Here is a 25,794-nt window from a genome sequence, read left to right as displayed (position 1 = left end):
TGGTGATGTTTGAGGCCACGTTTAATTGCATTGGCCTTCATAGGACTGAGAAACTGGCACATAAAAAGCACATTATAATTAATAATCTATAGTTTAAAGGCACAGACGATATACAGTCATCTGAATGGGAATTTCGCTGTGCAAAAGTAAACGTGACTGTGCCTTAAAAGTCTACACACAATAAAGTGCAAATTTTCACAGCAACAAGATGTGTAAATGAAACAATGCATCCCTATAGAGCTCTCTATAGAGCCACTCTGTGTGGAAAACAATCTGTGTGCAAAGAAACAATATTTTTTTGTCACGTTGGTCATTGTTAGCGAAGTGAAAACTCTCTAACCAATTAGAATATACTTTTAAAAACCCAAATATACATCAATCTGACCATCAAATTACAAAAGAAGTCTGATTTATTTAAAATCACGGAACAGTTTAAAGAAAAGTACATTTCCCTTGATGAAATATTAATTAATAAATGAAAAGATGAGGAATAGTATTTGAGAACTGCAGTCGATGCAGTCACACACGGTTTTGCACTATACAGTGGTTATAAGACTTAAGAAATAAAATAAAAAACTGATATTGAAAAAATCCTACTGATTGCTCTGGATAGGTATGGTGGGAAATCGTTATCCTAATAGCTCAAAATTATTCAATTTTAATTGTTCTGTACAGCTGGTATGTATTAATTAATAGCATCAATGTATTGGTAGCTCTGGAGTGTGGAGATACATCTGGTCATTAAAGTTTCAAGTAATATTAAATGTATCTTGATTCATGGTGTAGAAAAGAGATGTACGTTTCTCAAAATTTGTCCAGGAAATATGTTTTTCAGCTGAAGTTTCATATCAGCTACTAAATTCAGCATTTTTGTGTAATAGCCATTTCTAGTAGAGCTTTAGTAGCAGTTAATTCACAGATTTTCAAAGCTCTTTTACAATAGTGTAAGTACCATAAAAAATATTTCAGTTAAAAATATACCAGTATACATATAAACATGTTTTAATCCTCTTGTATAACTTAAAAGTTGTAAGGCAAATCTAACCTTCATAAGCGTAATTTACATTACATATATACTATATTTCGGCCAAATATAAAAGGTAGATGTTCTTGAAAAAAAAAACAAAAAAAGACAAGTCATCAGTCAATTCTCCATTTCCATCATTTAAAAGGCATTAAACTCAAATCAATGGCTCTGTGGCTGGGTCAAAGTGTCCTGAAGGAGACGTTTGCTCTCCTTGAGTGGGTGACTGGACAGTAAGGGTCAAACAGCATCCAGACCGCTGAACATGGGATGTTCTCTGCCATGACCCATAGGAAACTGCTGAGTCCAGTCTAGCACCACTGGCTTACATAAACCACAGCATCGCCACTGGAAGAAGTTCACCAAGTTCCTCACCACTCCAAGACTACAAGGAAAAAAGAGAGGAATGTTATGGCAGAAGAGCTACTGTAAATACATTTTCAGATTTATTATCAGTAAATGAACCATGACATTATAAAACGACCTAATGCATGACCTATTGTTTTGCCCTCAGAAGTGTAACCACTGTAACAACAGTTGAGGACCTGTGTATTTCTTTGAAACTTTTGGGGAGAGGTGATAGCATTATACTTAAATGCAGCAATTCCAGTTTTAGCTAAACTGATTATGTAAAAAATACAGTTGAGCGGAGATTACCACGTCTCTACAGACACATTGGAGAAAGAATTGCCATCGGCTAGTACATTTTTGTTTTTACTTGCCCGACTTTTGTCGACATGTATGCAAAATGCAACTGAAAAAGATATTAAGCAAACTGGGAAGGGTGCATCTTCATATATACAGTATATATAGTATTCATAAGACTTATTATGCTATAGTATGTAAGAGTGTATATTTTATTTTAGATTTCGCTTTTCATCATTTTAATCACATTTTAACTTTTCAAAAATTGACAAATTTCACATTCTGTTAATTTATATGATCTAATGAAATTGCATTTATAATAATGATACAAGCTGTTGTCACTGTTTGAAATTTAATACACATTTTAACTAAATATTAACAAGGCTGAAACCTAAAAATGAAAAAGAATTAATTGAGATCCCCAAATTTTCCACTTCTTAATAAGTGATTGAACAGTACTGACTGGCATTTTCAAGGCTTTGGATATCTTTTTATATCCTTTTCCATATTTATAAAGTTCCATTACCTTGTTACGCAGGTCTTTTGACAGTACTTTTCTGCTCCCCATGGCTCAGTATCTAGCCTGCTCAGTGCATCCACATGAGAGCTAACAAACTCATTGACTATTTATACACAGACACTAATTGCAATTTAAAAAGCCACAGGTGTGGGAAATTAACCTTCAATTGCCATTTAAACCTGTGTGTGTCACCTTGTGTGTCTGTAACAAGGCCAAACATTCAAGGGTATGTAAACTTTTGAACAGGGACATTTGGGTGATTTCGGTTATCATTATGATTTAAAAAGGAGCCAAACAACTATGTGATAATAAATGGCTTCATGTGATCACTATCCTTAAATAAAAGACAGTTTTTTGCATGATCAGTCATATTTTCAAAATCAATGCCAAAATTTCACAATTTCTTCCAGGGTATGCAAACTTTTGAGCCCAACTGTATACTGTATATACAAATGGTAGTAGATCCCCCATAGTCCCCTACTTTGGTTGTCTTTGGGCCACAATGTCCTCATTCTTGCCCAGTTCGGTGACTTTTTGACTGTTGATTTGAAATTAAAATTTTTACTGCAAATATATATCGGCCCCAAATATCGGTTATCGGTCTCCTGGATTGCTAATAATCGTTATCGGCCCTGAAAAAAAACCACGTCGGTCGACTCCTAGTAGCCATGCTGTAAAACAGAGAATGCTGTGAAAACAGTCCATGGAAAAGTTTAAGCCAGTGGTTCCCAACCCTGTCCCTGGAGCACCCCCAACACTGCACATTTTGTATATCTCCATTTTCTGACACACCCAATTCAGGTCTTGGAGTCTCCACTAACGAGCGGATGAATTGAATCAGGTGTGTTTGATTAGTGAGATATCCCAAATGTGTAGTGTTAGGGGGCCTCCATGAACAGAGCAGGGAACCACTGGTTTAAGAAAAATCTGAGTTAATTAAATGCAATGTACTGTACCCTTTCGAAAACAAAGTTCATGGCAAATTTGCGGCAAACTTACGGCAAATTGTCTATTGTTGCCAAAGGTTTTCCAGAAGTTCACCACTACCGGCGAAGAGCTGCAAACTTCTGGCAAACATTTGCAGCGAATCAAAAGCTCATTAGCATGTGAAAATAATGAGCGGCAAATTTGCTGCAAGTTTGCAGCTAGTTTAGATTTTTTGTTAGGGTAAATGTAACTATGGCATATCATGGCTCATCTGAAGCAATGGCGACACCGCAATCCACAACAACTCAGAACCCACTGAAGCCAAATAAGGTACATTTCCTAAGAGTCCGTGCTCTTGTGATACAACACAGTGAAAGGATCTCGATGCTACATTTCTTCTTCGCCTCTACACAACTCAATCTCTGGCAAGTAAAATCTGAATATTTACTATCAAGTGGCTCATAACAGAGATGTTTTAGTTGCATAGTACTAAATTTGGTTGCATATGCAAGTGATTAACAAAGTAGAAGGCTGATTACGTGTACATGTACAAGAGAGCATGCTGGTCTACAGTCTAACACTTTTTCATAATATAAATTAGAACATTTCCAACTACTCAAACACAAACACTGGAAAAAGCTCTAAATCTAAATTTGATAATTACTCAAATTTAAACAGAGATTATGTACACTCACATGAGATGAAGACTCATGTCATATCGGTCTTAGAAACAAAGCCTCATTATTGTACATATAGTGCTGGGAACACATTTATGAGTGCCGCCATGTTGCGAATGTTTGAATTGAATGTTTTCACAAGCAGAAAATAAACAAATCATGGCTGACAACAAATAGGACATTTCTACAATGGAACTGGTAACTAAGAATTTCTGCTTTTGCGTGACGCTGAATTTACACCACAAGGTGTCAGCACAACATAAAGGAATTACTGAGTGAAGCTTTAAGTTCTTTTTGTAGGAGCATTGTTGTAAACCTACATTGGTTTCAACTAGTTAAGATATTCTTTATCTTACTTGAATGGGTTTTGTCTGAGAGAGGAGGCTTGAGGAAGTTTCCTTTGTCTGTGCGTAAGGTTCGCTCTCTCGGCTGTCGTCAGACCAAGAAAAGCAATCTGAGGGGGAAAAAAAAGTAGAAATCTTAAGTATGTTTAGTCTGAATTAATGTAATGTGTTTATCCACACATGAATATTCTTCAGTGTTTAACCACATGAAAACACCTTAAGAAATTCTGTCTCCTGCTGAAGCACTTCAGGTCATTGAGTTTAAAGCCTTCCTGTCAAGTGCATTATTCACACTTTTTTTATTTATTGTAAGACACATTATTTGTATCTGTTCATCATTCAAAGCTGCTGTAAGGTTTTTCTCCTAGGAGGGTTTTTGAGAACTAGGGATGCAAAATACAATGGTAACAATATCAGTAATGGCTAATTTTGGTATTGGTATGGTTAGGTCACAATTGGAAGAATTTCAATTCAAACCGTATGCTCTTTTTCTATGCCAGGTTTCAAAAATACACGCTGTCAAGAACTCTGCACATGCGTCAAGCTTGGGGAGGTGTAATCGAGCTTTAACTAATATTAGCCAAGGAAATGTCAAGATTTATAGTGGAAAAATGAGTTATATTTTGGCCCGTTTCTCACCCAAAACCTATTGTATTGCTTCACAAGACATGGATTAAACCACTCAAGTCGTATGGATTCCTTTTATGATATCTTTATGTCTTTTTTGGATCTAGAAAGTGTTGGACCCCATGGACAAACCCCCTCATATATCCTTCAACAACAAAAAAAAATCTATGTTTGTGTTCCGCAGAAGAAAGAAAATTTTACGAGTTTGAGACAGCATAAGGGAGAGTACATGATGAGAGAATTATCATTTTTGGGTGAACTATTCTTTTAAGGTAACTACAAATTAAACCCATATTGAAGGGGCTGTGGTTTACCTGCCAGAGCTGCAACACAAGTAGGATGGAGGCCCAGGAGGTGTTCAAGAAAGCAAAGCAGAAAATGTAGAGCACCCAGGGAGAGCATCCCATTAGATTGGTTAACGTCCCCCATACGCCCTCCTCAGAGTAGTGTAGCGGGCAGTGTTTCGACCAGTCTACACACACATGCGCACACACACTTTATTTTTTATTTAACATTTTCTTCTGGACAGACTAAAAATGCCAGACATTATTGTAAATACATCAATTTTAATATGCTAACACATGTTTTGGTGACTTACACATAATACTGCCATAGAACATCCAGATGCAGTGGAAGTTCAGAGCCACCAAGAACAGCACAAAGAACGGGTGATTTCTGGCCCCTGTGAGAAAACACAAGAAAGAGGGATAAGTGAAGAGAGGAGAAATAGGCACATGCCAAACAACTCGCAGCTTGTGCACATTACCTATGCAGCCATTGATCCAAATGGAGTGGTGATCTTGTTTAGCGACACAGGAATTGCAGGCAAAGCAATGACTGGCTCTCATTGGCTTCCTCATCTGCAAAACAAAGACTATAAAAAGCAGTTCTAATATGCTGATTTGAGGGACAAACCTCTAAGAAACAGTACAATTTTTTAATATTATAGCATTGAGATAACTTACCATACATGAAGTACAAAATATCCGGGGATCCAAACAACCTGCCTCTGCCAAAACCACAATATTCTACAAAGACACAAATAAACCAGTATGAGAACGGAAAGAGTGTACACTACATACACCAACAGGAATCAAACAATCATTACCATTGCTTTTTTCTATTCCAGTTTACTATAGAGATTTGATTTTATGGCACTGCTAATATTGCTGGATTCTTTATTATTAATCTATTGTGTTATTCCTAATTTTTAAGTTACTTTAGATGAAAGTGTCTGTGAAATAAAAAGGATATATGTAAAGAGGCTCTGGCAATTCAGACCAATAAGAGCATACTGATCTCAACAGTTACACATAGAAATAGCAAGAATACCAATACTAAAGGGATAGGTGAGTAAATGAAAATTAGCTAATTTACTCTCATACCATCCCAGATGTGTATCACCTTCTTTCTTCTGCTGAACACAAACAATTATTTTAGATGAATATTTCAACTCTTATGATCTTCACAATGCAAGTGAATGGATACCAACATTTTGAAGCTCCTAAACCACATAAAGTCAGCATAAAAGTAATCCATATGACTTCGGCGATATGATAATTGTGGGTAAGAAACAGATCAATCTCTACTTTTATTTTCACATTCTTCTTCTTTTGTTTTTGGCGATTTGCATTTTTTGTGCATATCGCCACTTACTGGTGAGGGAGGATAATTTATAGTAAAAAAGGACTTTGATCTGTTACTCACCCACACTTATCATATCACTTCTGAAGGTATGGATTTAACAACTGGAGTCTTATGGATTACTTGTACGCTGCCTTTATGGGCATTTTGGAACTTCAAAGTTTTGGTACCCATTCACTTGCATTGTAAGGACCTACAGAGCTAAAATATACTTCTAAAAATCTTTGTGTTCAGCAGAAGAAGAAAAAAATGTCATTCACATCTGGGATGGCATGAGGGTGAATAAATGATGAGAGAATTTTCATTTTTTGGGAGAATTATCCCTTTAATGTCTACCCTACATATACAGTGGGGTTTCAAAAATCTGAGTCCACTTATGCAAATGCTTCTATTTTGCATTTTTCCAACTGCTTTTCCCCCCATTAAAATTATATTATCAGTATAACAATTTAAGTGAGAAGTTAAATAGAAAAATGTACATGAATGCTATAATTTACATATAGTTAACATGGTCAATGTCACAAATATGCTTATTTGATTAGTGACCTAGACATAGTACTACATATTGTTTTTTATTCAGAAACCCCACTGTCACATCTCATAATAAACAAACTGTTCAAAAATGTAGAATCTAACTGTAAAAATATTTTGTATAAACAAATCGTAATAATCTTTATGACACCTTGCCCTAGTTATTTGTAATTTAATTTAGTAAAGATTCAAATTGTTGTTAACACAAACAAGTGACAATCTCACAAAAAAACTGTGACAGCAAACAAACAAACCAATAAGAATCTCACTACAATCAACTGACAGTAGCAAAACGGCAGCCAATCACAGACAATGTCAGTCATTACCTTTTTCTTCTCCTCCTCAGTTGCCCTGACAATGCCAGGGTCTGTCCTACAGGAGCGCAGGTAATAATAGAGCAGAGCTGTTATGTTCACTGTGAAGAGCATCTGGACTGTAGCGCTGGGGTCATGTGAACAGCACTTATGTTAAGGCCATTATGAAAACCCAACAGATATAAATTGCATTTCTTCATAGGATTAATTTGACTCTTTTCTTTCTCATTAATGAGATAAGAGTAGAGATCCAATTCTTTTAACAAAATAAAAGCAAAACTGATATAAAAATCAGTGTGACGTAGTGGTTATGCATGCACTTACTGTGTTTCTGCTAGTTCACATTAGATACTATATTTGAGACCCACGTTCAGAAAATGTAATGCCAACTTTACACAAGACATAGTTGGTGTATGTACATATAAAAATCACTAAATCACTTTTTATACACAAAAATGCCATGAATATTTGTGATTCTGTACAGAATAAACCTGTTTATTCATCATAAGAGGAAATGATTTCATCATATCTAAATCTACAAGATTAATATTTTATCTTAGCAGAAGGTAAAGTTACAATGGCGACAATTAGCGATAATTAACTTCATAAAGCATCAACCCCCTGTAATGCACTAAACCTGCCCCCGGCCCCTCATTTCCTTAATTATTCTGTCATTAGGATTAATCTGCATTGTCTTGTAATCAGGAAGACATGCGTGTAAAATGAATGTATTTGTTTGCGAGATGTTTTGCATGTTGAATATGCCATGGCTGACATGAATACAAGATTGTGGTGTCTGGGTATTATAAAAGGATATCAGGCAAAAACCACAAGCCCCAGGTGACTACCATCCAGAAGACAGACGCCATGAGACTTGTCGAGGGAATCAAGGACTGTACTGCCACAGTCGCCAGCTGCCTGAAAAGTCAAACCACACAAATGGAAAAGCTTTGTTATGGCACTTCTCATAGTGGAAATAACAGATCTTCCAAATTTTCCCTGGACTCTGTGCCAACCTGAACTTTACCCTACAGACAATTAAAAGCTCACTCTCAGTTCTTCTTTTCTGCGCTTACAGTGCCCTCTTGTGGAGGTAAAAAAATCAAGGTCACTGCAAACTCAATTAGTTGCCCAGTTAAAATGTTTGCATTCAACAGACGTACCCAAAGAAAATTAAATCACCAGATTTCAGAAATAAAATTACTATCTCAAATAAAATCTCTGATGAACATTAAACTAGATTTTTTATTTTACAGAAATGCTTGCCTAGGGTGTTGCTTTGCAATTGTTAAGGTATTCTTTCTAGTGGGTTGCTAGGGTGTTTTGTGTTTAGGCACCAAATTAATTGATAAGGCCTATTTATACTAAATGCAAAATTGTGGTATGAAAAACATGCACAACAAGCCTTTAAAACAAAACATTGCGTGTCTATGAACATAAAATAAAAATAAATTTTAATAAATTAATAAAATTAAAAAATAAATTTTAATAAATTTAATAAATAAATACATTTTAATAAAAATAAAAATTATGAAAGAAAAAAAAAAAAAAAAAAAACATACTGCCATGATCTGTTGTTTATTATTTGGTGGCTGAAAGATTAATTCAGTTGTTCAAACATTTTCAGACAATTATGAAAACTCAGCATTGTATTTGGTTTGAATAGTTTTGGTGTCAAAAAAAGCTGTGAACATTTTATAGTGCCTGTCTGTGTTGTTTTGTCATAGAATTTAGCCCTATTTGGACGGGATTAGTTTTACAGGACATATGTCTGTAAAGTAATTATTGCTGTGGACGTCTGTAATGTTTACCATTGATTTGCACTGGATAAACAATGTCTGTATAAATAGCAGAGATGCATGTGTTTATTGCATTTACACACTGCCCTTCAGATGTAACTGACCAATCAGAAAATGTATAGCTGTGCTGATTAATTATGTAGGAAATATTAACCATGATCATATCTGTTATTATTAGAAATTGATTGGAATATCTGGCTAAATACAACATACCTGGTGACATAGTGAGCCTGTAATCCTATATTACACTTTTGAAAATTAAAAATATGGACAATCCCTTCGCATTATGTAATTGGATTTGTCCCTTCGGAATACACTGTATGTTCCAAAATGCAGGGCTCAACAAAACTGCTAATTTCTCTCTCTTTTACGTAGCTAAATAAGAGTAGAAAAGGAGTACAGCATAAAAAGCTTGAGAAAAACATGCATCAGTCCAAATGCAACAAACAGCATTATCTGAAATTGTGAAGCGAGTCTTACATTTTCTGGCGTCTTCTCTTGACCAAACATCCACTTCAGACACTCGGACAACTTAAGAGACTGCGATATTTAAAGGGCCGATTTACAGGCTTTTTACCAACATGTCAATTCACACGGGATTAATATTACTAGGGGTTGTTTTTACAGGACGTTTTATAGTACGTAAAACATGCTGCAATTTTTACCGGTGTTGTGTCCAACTCTGTTTCCCCGTCGGGATCTGTTTCCCCCCCAGCAGATCTGTATGGGGGGAAAAGTATCTGATGGTAACATTCTCTGCTGTCAGAATGCGTTCCCCCATGCACAAACCTAAGCCTAACCCTTCCCTACCCTACCTTACCCTACACTACCCTAACCACAACCCCATACCCTATCGGGGCTGGGGGAAACAGATTCCGATGGGGAACACAATTTGATACAACACCAGCACTGAAATGCACAGTCCATAAAAAGTCCTGAAAAATAACTGATATGACCGTTTCGCACAGAATAAAAATTACTGAGAAGCTCTGGTAATTACATGACCCCACGTCCACATGTAAAACTAATCCTGTCCAAATAGGGCTTTTGTATGAACAAGTTTCTAATCCAGGTAGCTATATATTAAGCGGTACATTAAGAGTGCTTTCCCACTTGGTTCAATTGCTTGGACCGAACAAGTGTTCATTTCCTCCCCCCTCCCCCTGCTGGTCTCTGCTCACATCATATTTTTTGGGTCCGAACTGTGGTCCGATTACGTCATCAACGTAAGTACAAGTGGCAGCTGTTTACTACTGTAACTAGTCAACAACTCAAGAAGACATCAGCTTCGCTGTGTTATTGAAGTATTCATCTCTTTGGATTTACCACCAAAACTTTACATGCGCAAAACAACAGTTATGTTTGTCTGCCACGGATGCATTGAATGTGCAATGATGTGAAGAATATTAGCGTTTGTCTGCCGTGAGCCAGCGGATGCGTTGCAAGAGTGAAGAATGTGAGCTGCTCTCTGAAGGTGATTTATTTGGACACAAGCTGGTATGAGAAATTAATTAAACCATAATAATTGCGATCGGGAGCCTGCAAAGACGTGAATTATACGTCATCAATAAGGGTTCACTTCCCTGATTTAGTACAATTGCATTCATATTTGCAGTGAACCGCACCGGAGTTCACATGAACCATACCCCAGACCACCTTTCCAAGTGGATTCGGGTGCGGTGCGCAGGTGCGCACCTGAGTTCGGAAAACAGCGTTCACACCCTACAAATGAACCGAACTTTGACGTCATTCAAACTCAGGTACGCACCGAAAGTGCTAGTGTGAAAGCACCCTAAAACAAACATTAAAAAAATAATCATAAATATCTTTACTATATACTCTGTCTCAAAGAACTTGCAAGAATCATCATTTATTTTAATTATTTAAATATGTACATGTTCAGTTTTTTGCAGATAGAGTTAAAATAGACAAATTTTTACATGTATAAATCACTGATACAAATATATGTATACATGCATTAAAATAAGTGAACATGCTGTAATTAAAGGATTGGCTAAATCCTTTTTAGTTTTCCAGTGGACATTTTTACTAATAGGATTAAATGGGCATATTCAATTCATATCAAGCTTTAATGGCAAGATAAACTCAATAGTTCATTGCCAATGCATTATTAGACACTATACATACAGATGCAAAACTAAGTTTAAAGTTTAATTTGCTGAAGTTTAAAATCCCAAAACTATCATTTTCTCTGGCTGCCATTCAGGCTCTATCACACACACGCTGGGTCTCTCTCATTCGGTTTCGCTTCTAAAACTGGTTCAGATGACATTGAGAGTGTGTTTTCGGGCGATGCGAAGAGATACAGTATGGCAGCTTGCCCATATCTCTCCTACACCTGGCTCACCACTTGCGGGTGAAGTCTCCATTCTACGTACAGTAAATCCAATACTGCATTTATTACAGTATGCCCTGGACATGCATCGCACATAATAAGCATACACTGCTCCACACAATCAGTTCCTGTCCTAGGATGTGGAGTTGAGTGTGTAGTCTCTGGAAATTAATTTATGCCAATTTTAGCCACAGGATGTGGGGGAAAACATTAGTGAAGTTTTAGAAAAAATGGATACGGCAGTAATTGCGTTAATTTTAACGTGTTAAACAGTCTACTATTAATCGCAGAAATTAACATGATAAATTTCCCTTCCTAATTTTAATGTATTTAAAAATTAGTTTTTTTTTTCTCTCTCAAATTTTCTACGGACTCCCTTGCATCCCTTTGGGTTTGTGAACCCCAGTTTAGAATCTTTAATCAGTTATTTCATATACTGTGACATAGTAATATTTTGAGTGAATAAAAAGATTTAGTCCCACTTTATATTAGGTTTCTTTAAAGGGGTCATGAAATAAAATTTTCCTTGATATTTAGAAATATAAGAGGTAACTGTACTATTAAAAACATATTGCAAATTTCAGAACTCAACTTCCTCCCCAGTCTAAAAAGAAAATTTATAGTTGCCACCCTGCTGAAACGTCTCATTTTGAAATCAGTCTGTTCATGATGTAATGAAACATTGCTCATTTGTATTTATACATTTACACATGAACTAGATGGATGTCTTTGACCGTTTCTATGTGTTTCCAGTAGGGATGTGTGCTACGACTAATTTGACTCATTTAAACGGAAGTTTTGTAACCGACTAGTTGACTGGTCTAAAGAGAAACCAACCTTCAGAAAACAGTAAAAAAAAAAAAAAATTGTTTATGCGACCCATTTAAAATACTTAATCTATTCCAAATCCGATGCAAAATTCCACAGAAAAGGGGCATTTATCTGCGACGTGCTCGCCTTGAATTATGATCATTGTACATTAACTATAGAACATGACACGCATTCACTGAATCAACGTGAGTGAATAATTAACAGGTATATTTATTGAAAACAATTGAATGAATAGTGCAGGATCAATGGAACAACCATTAAAAGCCTGTTCTAAACGGAAATCACCAAGTAAATGTTACTTAACATATTAAAACAGTCAGGACATTTTTGAAATTAATTAACAGGTAGACTAAGCCAAACCTATGAGAGAGAAAAAATGCGCTGAAAAGTTGCACGTATTTCACGACGTGCGATCGTGCATTAGCCATTGATCTAATATGACAGCTGTTCTGTAAAGAATGTCAACCAGTAACAGTAAAAAAAAAAAAAAAAAAAAATTGCTATAGGATAGAAAAAAATAGGCCTGTGATGTAGCCTACAATAAACCTAATGTATTCTAAACATGACGTGCACAAAGAATAAAAGATAGTTTAACCCGTTCAGCAGTCGGCTCCTTGTTGAAAATAGCCTTCTTAATCAGCAGATTAAAAAATGGCATACCTAGCCTAAAACAGTTATTCTCTAGGCTACTTACTCAAAAGCATAATTTTTTGGATGAGCAAAATTAACCTGTCGACATGGTCCCGGTGAAAGACGGGACTTGACTCACCTGAGGCGGCTATCCTGCGCTTGAAAAAGCCCGCTCAGCGGAAAAATAACGTACAAGCATGCACAGATTTAAAGAAGACTCAAATGTGAAAACATCCATAGGGACTTTCAAACGTTTGGAAAGCCGATTCCCGCACCACCGAAGTGATTTCATTACTACTTTGCTGAGTTCACTTGTCTAGCGAGAGGACATTTTCCTGCGCGTGCCAAGAGTGAGAGAGGGACTGTTATTGAAGAATGGAGCAGTTAAAAACACTTGTAATGTTGAGGGGCTTGTTCATTCTCTACCGATTGAGTTTGCTGAATTTGAGCGACTGCATGGTGTTAGCCAATCGTAACAGTGGTTGTTTTCGTTAAAGTTTTAAAGAGGCGCTTAGGCCAAAACTGAGCATTTAAGACAGAGGGTCAAAAACAGGGTGGAAAATGATCATATACAACTAAATTGTGACTGTTTTGGTGCAAAAAACTTGTATAACATTATCATTGGCCACAGGGAAGATAATACAATTTTAAAAAATAGCACTTCATCACCCCTTTAACTACTATGTACTAACATTAAAATACATACAATACTATGTACATATTGTTTAACTAAATGTTTTCCTGCAAAATTCTGCAAACAAATCACATTTGCTGCTACCGAGGTTGAAGTACGGGTGGGTTTAGGAGTAGGGTTTAGATTAGGGTTGGGCTAGGGTTAGGTTTAGGATTAGGGGTAAGGTAAACAGTGTAACTACAGATGTAATTAAATGCAGGTAATTTAAATGCAAGTACTATGCAACAACACGTATGTACATAAATGGTACATCGTATCAAATGCTTAAGTACATAGTAGTTAAAGACATGTAATATAAAGTGGGTTCATATCTTTGGTTGCAACAGAACATTTATATGCAGAACAATTGAAGTCAACAATCAGGAATCCTTCTGTTCAGGGTAAAGTGTGTGTGTTAGTTAGCATATTTGCTGACCTTGAAGTGAGGTTGATCACGGCCATAATACAAGCGAGTAACACTCCCTTCAGTAACCAAGACTCTGTCTTCATGTCCAATATGGCACCGATGGCACCGACCACAACAACACTAATTAGACACTGTAGATAGACCTGAAACAAACAAACACTCATAATATCAACACACTTTATAACACATTCATCCTCTGAATAATGAAGTCTTTTCAACTGCAATGAAAGTCTAAAACCAGGGTTACAGTGGAGGAGGAATGTGGGTCAAAGAATAAGTGGAATGTTACTTTCTTGTTTCATAAAAGTCTATAAAAATGGAGAATTCTCCAGGGACAAACACACATTATGTGAATGTGAAATTGCCTGCTGTTGTTTCTGAAAGCTTAATTCAAGGTTAAATGCAGCCCTGGGATTTCAAGTATCTAACTCACATCTTTCTTAATAAGGTTTGTGAAAGCGGTGTGTGTGTTAAGAGTGTTTGCATGGAACTTTGGAGTAACTGATTTAAATCCAAGCCATAAAAAAATGGGAATCGTATGAGATGCGACAACTGATGTTACGGGATTAATGGGGCGAAACATCCGTGATAGGTGGCTCCTGGCTGATGACCCCGTAGGCAGGCAGTAATGCCCAGCAGGTTTAAACATTTACCTGTGCATCAGGGGCCGGTTGCACCAGCTATACGTAAATTAAAACTTGGCATAAATGGACACTAATTCACAATTTATGCACTACATAATATGTGAGCATTGCACCATTAAACTTAGGTAGGATTAGTTAGGTAACCCTATGTATAAACTAAATATTTACGGAAGCCTCTGACTAGGAGTAATGGATGGAATAAAAAAGCAGACTCATTTAATGACATCAATGAGCTCATGTTTTGGTTGACAGGCTTCAGTCCTTTCGACATATATGATGAAGTTGGCATTTACACTAATTTACATTTACGGGAGAAAACATTATGTAAAAACCTTACCTCTTCAGCATGAAACCGATCTAACGGTGCACTTTCCTGTGTATGCCTCAAGGTGTCAAGTTTCAGCATATACTAAATAGATATTAAAATGAATAAATGTCTATTTTTCCAGCCTGTTGTATTAGTATTTATTTATCATCCCTTATTAATTTTATATACAGCTATTGAATATTGTTATATACATAGGCTAAATATACCATTAATTAAATCTTGTTTTATTATGTATCATATTTCAATGGAGATATAATTTATTACAGCTAACAGTAATGTGAGCAAACAAGGTTTAAACAAGTTCAAAGTGAAATTCACGGCTGTTTAACACCTCTGTGTACAAATTTCAAGGCTGCTTACTGGATAAATACAGGTAAATGTCATATTATGCGACTACGCATTACTTTACAGAGAGCTTATGAACTACTAGTTAAGTCTTGCCTTAAGAACAGGTGGTGCAACCAAATTAAGCACTGACTTAGTTACAAACTAACTAGTAGTTACCAAGCCCTTAGCATGAACTTTACATCTCAACTTAAGTGAGACCTTACGCACAGCTGGTGCAACCCTACCCTGATGAACACTGTGCAGTATATACAGTATACTGCCTACTATTTTTGAAAGCAGTATGTGTATGTGAACAAGTGCGGATTCTGCAAAGTTTCAAATTGTATTTTTTGACAACGTGATGACTTCACTTTGCATGCTTAATTTAGCTAACAGCGTAGTTACAGTATCATCTCTGAAAAAATATTTGAATTCCAATTTAAATGTGTCAAGTAACAGATGTTAAAAACTGTGGCTGATCGGCTCATTCATTCCAAACTGAAAATGGAGGTTCAAGTCAAGCACACTGCATTCATTCAGATAATCTGCATATTGTGTACAGTATACATATTACATGATGAAGAAATAGGAGTAGTATAGTAGTATGTTATTCTAAACATATTCAAAATTTTACCAAAAAGTATTTTTATTTCATTCAAAGTAATTTACAGTGACTGGTAATGAATCTACTTAGACCGGAATATACACAAACACATTATTCAAATAAATACAAAAAAGTTAATTAGAAAAATACTCTAGATACAAAGTATATAATGAAGGTCATAAAATAAAAATGAGATTTTTTTTAAATGTATGTGTGTGTGTGTGTATTTAAACTTGATATTGGAATAATCGGATTTTAAATATGTACTTTGGTAATACTGAGCCAGGCATCAAGTTGAACTTGTTGGTGTAAGCTCGTCCAAGCGTGAATACCTTATATTTATTGAGCACTTTCAGACATGCGGAGTTGGCTCTGATTCTTTCGGTCTTCACTACGTTGAGCATGTGAATGAGCAGAGGGCTGTGCACCTGGTGCGCAAGGTCGATGGGAGTGTGACCCTGAAAATAACAAAAAAATGTCAGCAAAAATCCAGAGACAAGGTAACACTCAACATACATGAATGTCTGAGTATGACCTGAGCACATCGCTCTAGGACCAGTTTGACAGCTATGGGGAAACAATGCTCTTTTGTTCTGCTGGGCCAAATATCACCATTAAAGCTTTGGATTTAGTGAGTGGAACTGTAATAGCATGTAATGAGCCATTTAATGTCTACATGGAATGAATTTGCAGAGTACTTTCAGAAAGGAATGAACAGTTATTGGTCACAATTAATCTGAAAATGTGATAACATTCTCCAGTTTTGAAACGAGTTACCTTTTCTGCTGATGTAACCAAGGCAATGCAGGCAGGGAAAATGAATATTATCCAACAAAGTTTCTAAATTTTCTAAAGAAAACGTGAGTGGTGTTTGCATGTGTAAAATAGAGATGTGCACGCATAGTCGATATTCAGTTAACTGTTCGACTGTATTCGAATACCAAAATCACTATTCGGTTATTCTACACAAGCAATAAAGTTCTTCAACCTGATCGGAGCCCGACGGTACCTGAACTGTCAAACTGTCGGGTTAAGGCCAGGCTCAGGACAGTTTTTCCAAGTATAGGGTGAGTTAGGGGCTGTTCACAAATGTTTTTGCATGCATTTGCTCTATGTAAATGCAGTACACAGAGCGTCCTCAACTTACAATTAGCTTAGCTGAAACAAGAAGGCCTTCATAGGACAAATGGAAACATAATGTATCATGGTTGCTATGACAGCACGCATAGCTATCAACCGGCACAAGCACTCTGAGTGAGAAAGGAATTTCTGAGGTAAACTTTAGGAGAGTTATATCACAGCAGTGCCCAACCGGTCGCTTGCAATCTACCAGTCGCTCGAGATCTACAAGTCACTCACGTTATCCCTGTGATTCAATTGCAAGATGGTTTGGCCAAAATATTAAAAAGCGATCTTATCCTACAAATGTTAATCATAAACATTTTAATAAACACAGATGATCACCTCCATTTAAGATTATCGCCTCATCAACCCGTGGTCATCTCTAAACACAGGTGTAAAGCGGGTCCTAAAGCATTCTGTGATCAGATCACAAAAAACACATATGGAGTCAAAATCGCATGTGACCACATTGCATTTGAGGTGTGAAACGCAATCCATCCTGAATGAATCCTGGACAGCAGCGAAGTGCATCCACTCACCTGTCAATACACCGCTGTACTAGAACAAGAGTATAAACTTTACCGGTTACGTTAAGTTTTTTTAAAACGAAATAATCGTCCGAATATCATCACAATTAAAAGAACCAAAGACTTAAACTACTTCAGTCTGTGTGCATTGAATTTATTTAATACACAAGTTTCACAATTTGAGTTGAATTACTGAAATAAATGAACTTTTCCACGACATTCTAATTTATTGAGATGCACCTGTATATGTATTCGGACAGATTTTCTTCAGTGTGTCTAAGACACACCCATGATGAGCACACATATCTGAAGCTCTGGTTAATACAGGTACTCTACTCAAATAACAGAGAATTCTGCTTGAAATATTGCGTTTGTGCTTTGATCAACTTTCAGCTGCATCTTGGGGAAATTGTGCTTTTTCTTTTTTTTTTTGCTTTCTTTGTCTTTCATGACTTTTTTGCAGTTTATTATCTTGCAGTAACACACTGAGATTGTGATTGATCTATGTCATCATGAAATCAGAGACCCTCCCCTCGAAATCCGAACACAAGTGCTCACAGGAGTCACATTTGAGATGTATGGTAATACCAGGTGGAAACAGCAATGCGTCTCGGCCGAACACTTGTGATCGGATCACCGAAAACGCATCTTAATAAAAGGTGGAAACAGGGTCAATGTGACTGTTACAGTGTTACACATGATTCCAGATTGTTTCACCTGGCAAAGTTTCAGCGCTTGATAAACGGCAAGTTGATGTTTTTTTTTTTTTTTTTAGCTCTGGTGTGCAGACAATAATCCACAAGTTAACTGCTAAACATTTAAAAACCAAAGCATCCCAAAGAGGCTAATAACCCGCAGCACTGTAACTCCACGTACATAACAATACTAGTGTTCAATGCCTCACGAAAATGTGAACCTCCCTGGGCAGAGCACATATGAGGTTTAGCAATAAATTACGTATTTTCCATTAGATTTCCATGACTGTTTGATTATTTTTTATGACTTTCATAGATTTGAAGATCTATGTATTGTGCTATTTAGGCTCATGGCTAAATGTGCACTTTATTTCCTGCTATTTTGAGTATCGTTTGACTCATATCCATTGATACCCCACTCACCAAAATAACCAAATAACTATTCGTGAATCATTGTGGTTAACCGAATATTACAAACGGTTACCATGCACATTCCTAGTGTAAAACTCTTATCTCTTATCAGACGCTTTTATCCAAAGCGACTTACAGTGCACTTATTACAGGGACAATCCCCCTGGAGCAAACTGGAGTTAAGTGCCTTGCTCAAGGACACAATGGTGATGGCTTTGGGGATTGAACCAGCAACCTTCTGATTATCAGTTATGTACTAGTGTGTTGCAAGGTGGTTAATAGGCTGTTGTTAGGGTGTTCTGGGAAGTTGCTAGGTGGTTATTAGGGTGTTCTGGGTGGTTGCTTGGGCATTGCTAGGTTGCTGATCAGGTGTTCTAGGTGGTTGCCTACATGCCCAAGTCAAAAGAGCCCACCCCATAATATTCTGGTTCCTAGATATGGCACAGGTCCCTCCTTCAATGCAAGTCTATGGGACTTTTTATGCCGTTTTATCGTCTGCCAAATTAAAATCGTAAGACCAATCGCTTAGAAAAGAAATAGCACACCTCTCCTCAACAAGCTACACAATTTAAGGTATAAAAAAAACAAGTCCCGCCCTACATTATTTCCAGCTAAAAATTTTGTTTCAATTGGAAATAAGTCACATTATGGAAGTTAAAGCTGAAAAGTATCACTTCTTCAGTGTTAAAATACTCTCCTATCACAGCCTAATAAGCAGAGACAACTTAAGTAAGCCATTCGTAGGCTCATTTTCTCAAACTGTAAACACTAATAAAAATGTCTGTTTTGAGAGGCCCATCCAGCGCGACACAACAACACTGACTCAGCCAATGGCATCAGTTGGGGGTGGGAATATCTGTTTCTTCGTTCAACAGCAGACAGGGGGCGTTCTCAAAAAACTGTTTGAAAACAATGAGATTTTTGCAATTCTGTTCAGTGGTGCATAAATTACACACTTCAGCTTTGAATGCATTATTACCGATAATAATTCAAACTGTAATGTTGCTTTTGACCACCCAGACACTTCTAAAATCTGGGTTGGAATTTTATCATGCCTAGTTTCTCTCTAGTGCTATTCTTAATCACATCAACACAAATGATTCATTCCCATCAGTGTACACTTACATTGGCATTTTCCAGGTCCACACTGGCTCCAGCCTCCAACAGGATGTTGGCTGAATCTACATTGCCAGCCAGCACAGCACAGTGTAAAGGGGAGTTTCTGTTCACTTTATCAACAGCATTCACTGAAGCGTTGCACTTCAGCAAGAAGTTTGTGGGTTCAGGTCTGTATTAAAGAAAACCACAGGGACAAAGTGTGAAAAGAGAGAAACATCACGGAAGGAAAACCACAGCTCTCGAGATAAAAACACTTCAAGCTGCATCTATTATACTAGTGATTCTCAATCCGTTTACTTCAGGACCCAGATTGAGTGGCTACCCAACAAAGTACTAAAATTGTTTATTGTACAAAAGTAATCAAAAATTTCCTTAAAATCAATCACTGAAATTATTAAATGACAATGACCTGCATAGGCTGAACGATATGCACAATGTTATCATTTATTATGGCTAATTATTTATTATATGAAGTCTACTGAGTCAATCAGAAGATTTACCCAATGATTTTTTGTGCTGCCAACATCAATGAAGTCTGTCCATTTATGTCTGGGTAATCCACTTCCTAAAACAATGTCAAAACAACAAGTGGATTCAATACAAGAAAGCGTTTTTCACATTTTCATTGTTAACCATGCAAGTATCTAGGGGATAGTTCTCCCAGAAATTTTAATTCTGTCATCATTCACTCAGTCATGTTGTTCCAAACCTGTTTGACTTTCTCTCTTCCGTGGAACAAAAAAGGAGATGTTATCAGCTTCAGTCACCATTCACTTTCATCGTATGGTAAAAAGATTAAAGAGGCTTTCATTCTGATAACATCTCCTTTTGTGTTTCACAGAAGAAAGCAATTCAATCAGATTTGGAACACCACGAGTGTGATTCCCAATGTGCTTTTAAGTCCTCGTGGTCACGTAGTGATTCGCCTCAATCCGGGTGGCGGAGGACGAATCCCAGTTGTCTCCGCATCTGAGATCTTCAACCCGCGCATCTTATCATGTGGCTTGTTGAGCGCTTTGCCACGGAGACATAGAGTGTGTGGAGGCTTCACGCCATCCACCGTGGCAACCACACTCAACTCACCACGCGCCCCACCGAGAACAAACCACATTATAGTGATCACGAGGAGGTTAGCCCATGTGAATCTACCCTCCCTAGCAACCGGGCCATTTTGGTTGCTTAGGAGACCTGGCTGGAGTCACTCAGCACGCCCTGGGATTCGAACTAGCGAACTCCAGGGGTGGTAGCCAGCGTCTTTACCACTGAGCTACCCAGGACCCTATGTTCCGGTGTTTATGCTGTCATGGCAACACAGTTGTAGAATTTAAAACTTCTTTACACAGAAGATGTTAGTAAGTGATTTTTTTCACACTAAAATCATGTTAACATGCTTATTGTTAATGGCTTGTGGCTATACTTTTGAAACAGTGAGCATTTTAATGTTTACAAATTGGCCCCATTCACTTCCATTGTAAGTAGTGCTGGGCGATATGGCCAAAAATATTATCACAATATTCTTTTTCATATCGTTCAATATCGATATTTACCACGATATATGAATTTCCAAGTTGGCAGAGGAAAAGAAGAAAAAAAATCCTAAACAGTCAAAATAGTCTATACAAAACTGCATTGGAGGCTCAGAGACAGCCAAAGCAGTGGTGTCTGAGGAAACTTCTACCAAAATATTAAAACATTTATAGAGTTTATCAATTAAGTGCAGTTGGATATGAATGTTAACACATCATCTGTTCATTTTTAAGCATAATGATAGCATATCATTTTTACATTCAAATTATTTTTATATTTCGTTACATTCAGATACCCAAGTATGAGGGCATAGAAGCCCTTGTGACTGAGGAATGATACTGTATAGGGGATCAGGGGTATCCCCTGAGAGAAAATTTAGAAAATGTAAAAGTCTGAATGGACCGTTTTTATATTTTCTTTAAAGTGAGAAAGACTAGACTACAAACTAGATATTTTATTGTATTTCCTTGTCATCCATGCCAGAGATGATGACATCTGATTAATTTCAAAAAATCAGAACAGAAATCTATTTGTTTATTATTAAAGGCTCATAACATGCGGATTAAAAAAAGCTAAATTTAGAAGGAAAAAAAAACGTTTTGGTCAAAAAGCGCTCTGGAACCACGTTATCTTATGCGGTGCCTCATGTCTACTCACATGTTGGGAAAAGAGGCAACACGTGCAGTGCGGGACAGGGCATAAATGAAGCGCGTTTGGTGCAAGAGAAAAACATTCAAGAATACAGCGCAGAAAAATCAGATATGGTATACACAGCACTGTTGTTTTGTCACACTGCTCACTAGAGACGATGTGAGTCTTGCAGTCACCGTGGTCCAGATTGACTGATTCCATCCGGACCACGGTGACCGCAAGGCAGCTAACGTTAGCAACTTCATACAGTCTGAGAAAGCCTGCTTGCATTTTGCACCCGATTGTCTAGATGTAGAACACAAGCTAAATGTCGAAAATTACATAAAAGCTTATCATCAATATCGTGGATTTTTATATCAAGATATGAAGATCGCCCAGCCCTAATTGTAAGCGCCTCGCTTTAACCAAGATTTTCGCTTTTTTTTAAGGAAAGAAGCGACAAGTCAAAATTAATTTTTGTGGTAATCAACATAATGACACAAATGCTTTCGATTGAGCTTAACTTGTATTGAACACAGAATATTCCTGTAAAATGACAATGTTTGTGGCACCTGTCCTTTGGCCATAAGGTAAGCAGCGATGGGCATATGCTGAAAGAGCACAGCCAAATGGAGGCCACGATACCCCTCTCCATCTGCTAATGACGGGTCAGCTCCATAACGCATGAGCTGAATGACCATAGACAAATGACCCTGTCTGTTCAGAGATAAGGGAGAACAATGTCAGGAGATATAAAAACAGAATTCAAAATCTCAACATTTCAAGTTAAGAACAGAATACAGCATTTTCTAGTACACCAAGGTTTTGTTTTTTTTTGTTTTTTGACCTGATGCAAGTTATGGTATTTTTTATTTTTACAAAAACTGTACAAAGCACATTTAATTGGTAATTGGGTGAGAAATTAATCATGATTAAGTAGTTAATCATATTGAGACTGCATTCCATGCTTTTGCCAATTGCTTTAGTCTATATCTGGGTCATTTTATAACAAATTTAGCATTTCCAACATATTGTACCTTATATGACATAATTCACCTCATTGTTTAAATGAAGGATTTATCTGATACTTACCGTATGGCCCAATGGAGTGGTGTAGAATTGAGGTCACCACCTAGTTGGTCTATGATGGCACCTTTAGATATATAGTATCTATGACAAAAATCAGAACAAATTACAATACAAATTAGAAAAATGTAAACATTTAATGAACTTTTACATTTATAACACCTTAAACATAATTTATAGTCTTGAACTTGTCCATGAAAAATCCATTTAACAAAAGAAACCCATCTTACTTGACGATATCTGCTCGATTATTGATTGCGGCCCAATGGAGCAGCGTAACATTCTCTTTATCAGGTTGTCTGACGTCATAGCCAGCCTCTATAAGCTCTTTACACCTCTCAAGAGCACCATACCTACAATTTCAAAGCACCACAATGGATAGATTAGTTTATTTTTGCATCAGAATTGACTTCCAAATATTTGTACAGCCCCATACACTCAAGTTTCCATGCATGAACATGAGATCTGTGTTTTCCAATGAGAATAACCTATTTGTGCAAGTGAGACAACAGATGAATAACAAAACTAAGGCTTGGGTTAATGGAAACCTAGCTATTACAAAAGCACCATGCAATGCTGTATTTGAACTTGTCTATATCAAACATTTTGTCTCTTCTACACCGGAAATATCAATGTTATGTTTACACAATTTCTTTACTCACTGCTCAGCATCATTACAGCTAGATCTCAGAATAGATTGACAAAGGAAGTGTGAAATTGCCTGAAATGTCATAACTCACACAAATACCTTACAATCTACAGCTGTGACCATATACATTAGAGGTCGACCGATAGTGGATTTTGAAAATACCATTTACTAAGGTGGTGGAAAAGGCCGCTAATTTTTTTAAAAATCAATTTATAGAATGATAAAAAAAATGTGTTGTCTTTCCTTACTATAAAGGGCACATACATTGAGGCTCCAAGAGTCCAAAATAAATAAAAAAATAAAATAAAAAAAGCAGTTAATTGTACAACCAAAATCTCCATAATAACTAGAAAAATTCAGATTTGGTGCACTGCTTTAAAAAAGTCTGAAATACACCGGGGACTCTTATTTTGAAATGACAGAGACTTGGCTAATTTACGATGCTCTATATGCAAGTATTTACCAAATGATGCTTTTTACTGCCTATATTTTCACCAGATGAAAAGACTATATGTATTTATTTACCAGATACTTATAATTGATGAGGAATAAAAAAAAAATTAGGGAAAAAAATAAACTATGGATATGGATAGTTCTAAAAAGTAACTATCGGCACCGATTAATTGGTAAAACCGATATATCGGTCTACCTCCAATATACATGGCTAGTTTAAGTCTTTCATCATCAACATTTTAGGTTAAAACGTACATGAATGTTTAAGAGAAAGTGTATATCTTAGGTCCTGTAACTTGTTACCATTTCTTTTGTGTTTTTCCACAATTTTTATCCAAGATTTTGACTACACTAGTTCATTGTAAATGGTCCTGCAGTGTGGCAAATACATTTTTAAAAGTACAAATGTCCCATGTGGTCTCTCAATTAATATGAGCTCATAAGCTGCATGCATAATAATTGAAACAAATCATGTCACATCGCAGGACATGTCAACTACCCATTTCAAAAGTATCTTTACAACATCATGGCCAGTTAAATATTCCCCTCTCATTATAAAACTATATACCACTGCATCGATTTCATCTTACTGTGTTGCCTTGACGATGTCCCAGGAGCTGCTGTCCTCGGGGTGTGAAAACTTCCTTGGCTGTTGCGTTGGATCAATAGGTCCAGGAATGATTGGGCCATGGAAGCTGGGCATGAAACCACCAAATCCAGGACCTCCATGCCCATGGCTGTGGCCAGTGCCATGTTCATGACAACTGTCACCCATATGACCATGGGAGTGGCACTACAAAATATGACAATACCCATCTAAAAGTTAACTGCCCAAACACAAAGATAGGATACTGACTATATGAAATATGATTATTTTAAACCAGACATTCATTACAAACCCTTAGGCTTCTGACAATGACAATTTCTCTTTTATTATCAGTTGTTATCTTTAAACGTCCTTGCTTTTCGTTCAATTAAACTATTCCAGTACTATACTGAAGTGGAAAAGTGAACATATTATCTAGTACCCTCTATTGCCCCTGCTGACACTTTAGAGGGTTTACGGTGCATGGCAGAAACAAAGCTACTGCACTGCTGCTGTATCAGTTCATATACAGTATGTTGTCAGTAGTCAACACCGACTGGTGCAGCATGTTTTGCTCATTGGTCATGTTAATAGAACCCCCCTATGATCTAAAAACTGCAGTAAATCCATAAGCATGTTCAATAATTAGCCACTTTATGGTCAATTATAGCGGATTAACCCCAATGATTACCAGTCTAACAAGTCTTACAATCATAATAACATCTGCTTCATATTACAATGTGACTTAGCTCGTCTCTAAATCTTTTTACTAATCGATTTGTCAGAATATCTTGTGTATCTGGAATGACTGACCGTTCAGCTCGACTTAGACACACACACAAACACAAATGTGATCAGTTAGCATTATAGGCTAAGTTAGCTTCACGTGTCTGTTTACACTGATCAATCCGACGAAACTAGAATATAAATATTTTTTTCCCCCACTTACGGCGTCTCTTTCGTTCCAGTCCATCACTTATGTGTGAGGTTATCCGTGAGTGATCATGAAAAATTGATCATCAACTGAAGTCGGTCGTGCATCCACTCAAGTGCATCTTCCACTTCCTGGATACGAGTGACGAATCGAGCGCTCTGATTGGTACGTTTGTTTCTATGA

General features: G+C 36.8%; 1 protein-coding gene across 1 annotated transcript; it reads right to left on the bottom strand.

The window, feature by feature from the left end:
- Positions 1-392: 392 nt before the first annotated feature.
- On the bottom strand, positions 393-25,762 carry LOC127413502 (putative palmitoyltransferase ZDHHC13). Its single transcript, XM_051650689.1, has 17 exons — positions 25,627-25,762; positions 24,682-24,884; positions 23,220-23,342; positions 22,996-23,073; positions 22,476-22,620; positions 20,247-20,311; positions 19,753-19,915; positions 16,205-16,330; positions 13,979-14,112; positions 8,071-8,171; positions 7,266-7,390; positions 5,730-5,792; positions 5,531-5,624; positions 5,363-5,446; positions 5,079-5,236; positions 4,150-4,247; positions 393-1,409 (listed from the first exon to the last, which is right to left on the bottom strand). Exons 1-17 carry the CDS (start codon positions 25,648-25,650, stop codon positions 1,265-1,267), a joined length of 1,929 nt encoding a protein of 642 aa, XP_051506649.1. The 5' UTR covers positions 25,651-25,762; the 3' UTR covers positions 393-1,264.
- Positions 25,763-25,794: the final 32 nt, after the last annotated feature.

The sequence above is a fragment of the Myxocyprinus asiaticus genome, chromosome 2, assembly GCF_019703515.2.
Source record: "Myxocyprinus asiaticus isolate MX2 ecotype Aquarium Trade chromosome 2, UBuf_Myxa_2, whole genome shotgun sequence".
Classification (NCBI taxonomy): domain Eukaryota; kingdom Metazoa; phylum Chordata; class Actinopteri; order Cypriniformes; family Catostomidae; genus Myxocyprinus; species Myxocyprinus asiaticus.
Note: the sequence above shows the minus strand (reverse complement) of the source record. Positions and strands in the feature narration are given on the sequence as shown.

Excerpts from the sequence above, each read along its gene's own strand:
- LOC127413502 (XM_051650689.1), bottom strand. The coding sequence starts at position 25,650 with ATGGACTGGAACGAAAGAGACGCC. Across the intron at positions 7,391-8,070 it reads GGGCTTGTGGTTTTTGCCTG|ATGACCCCAGCGCTACAGTC; the intron begins ATATCCTTTTAT and ends AGTGCTGTTCAC. Across the intron at positions 5,447-5,530 it reads TTGGATCAATGGCTGCATAG|GGGCCAGAAATCACCCGTTC; the intron begins GTAATGTGCACA and ends GTTTTCTCACAG.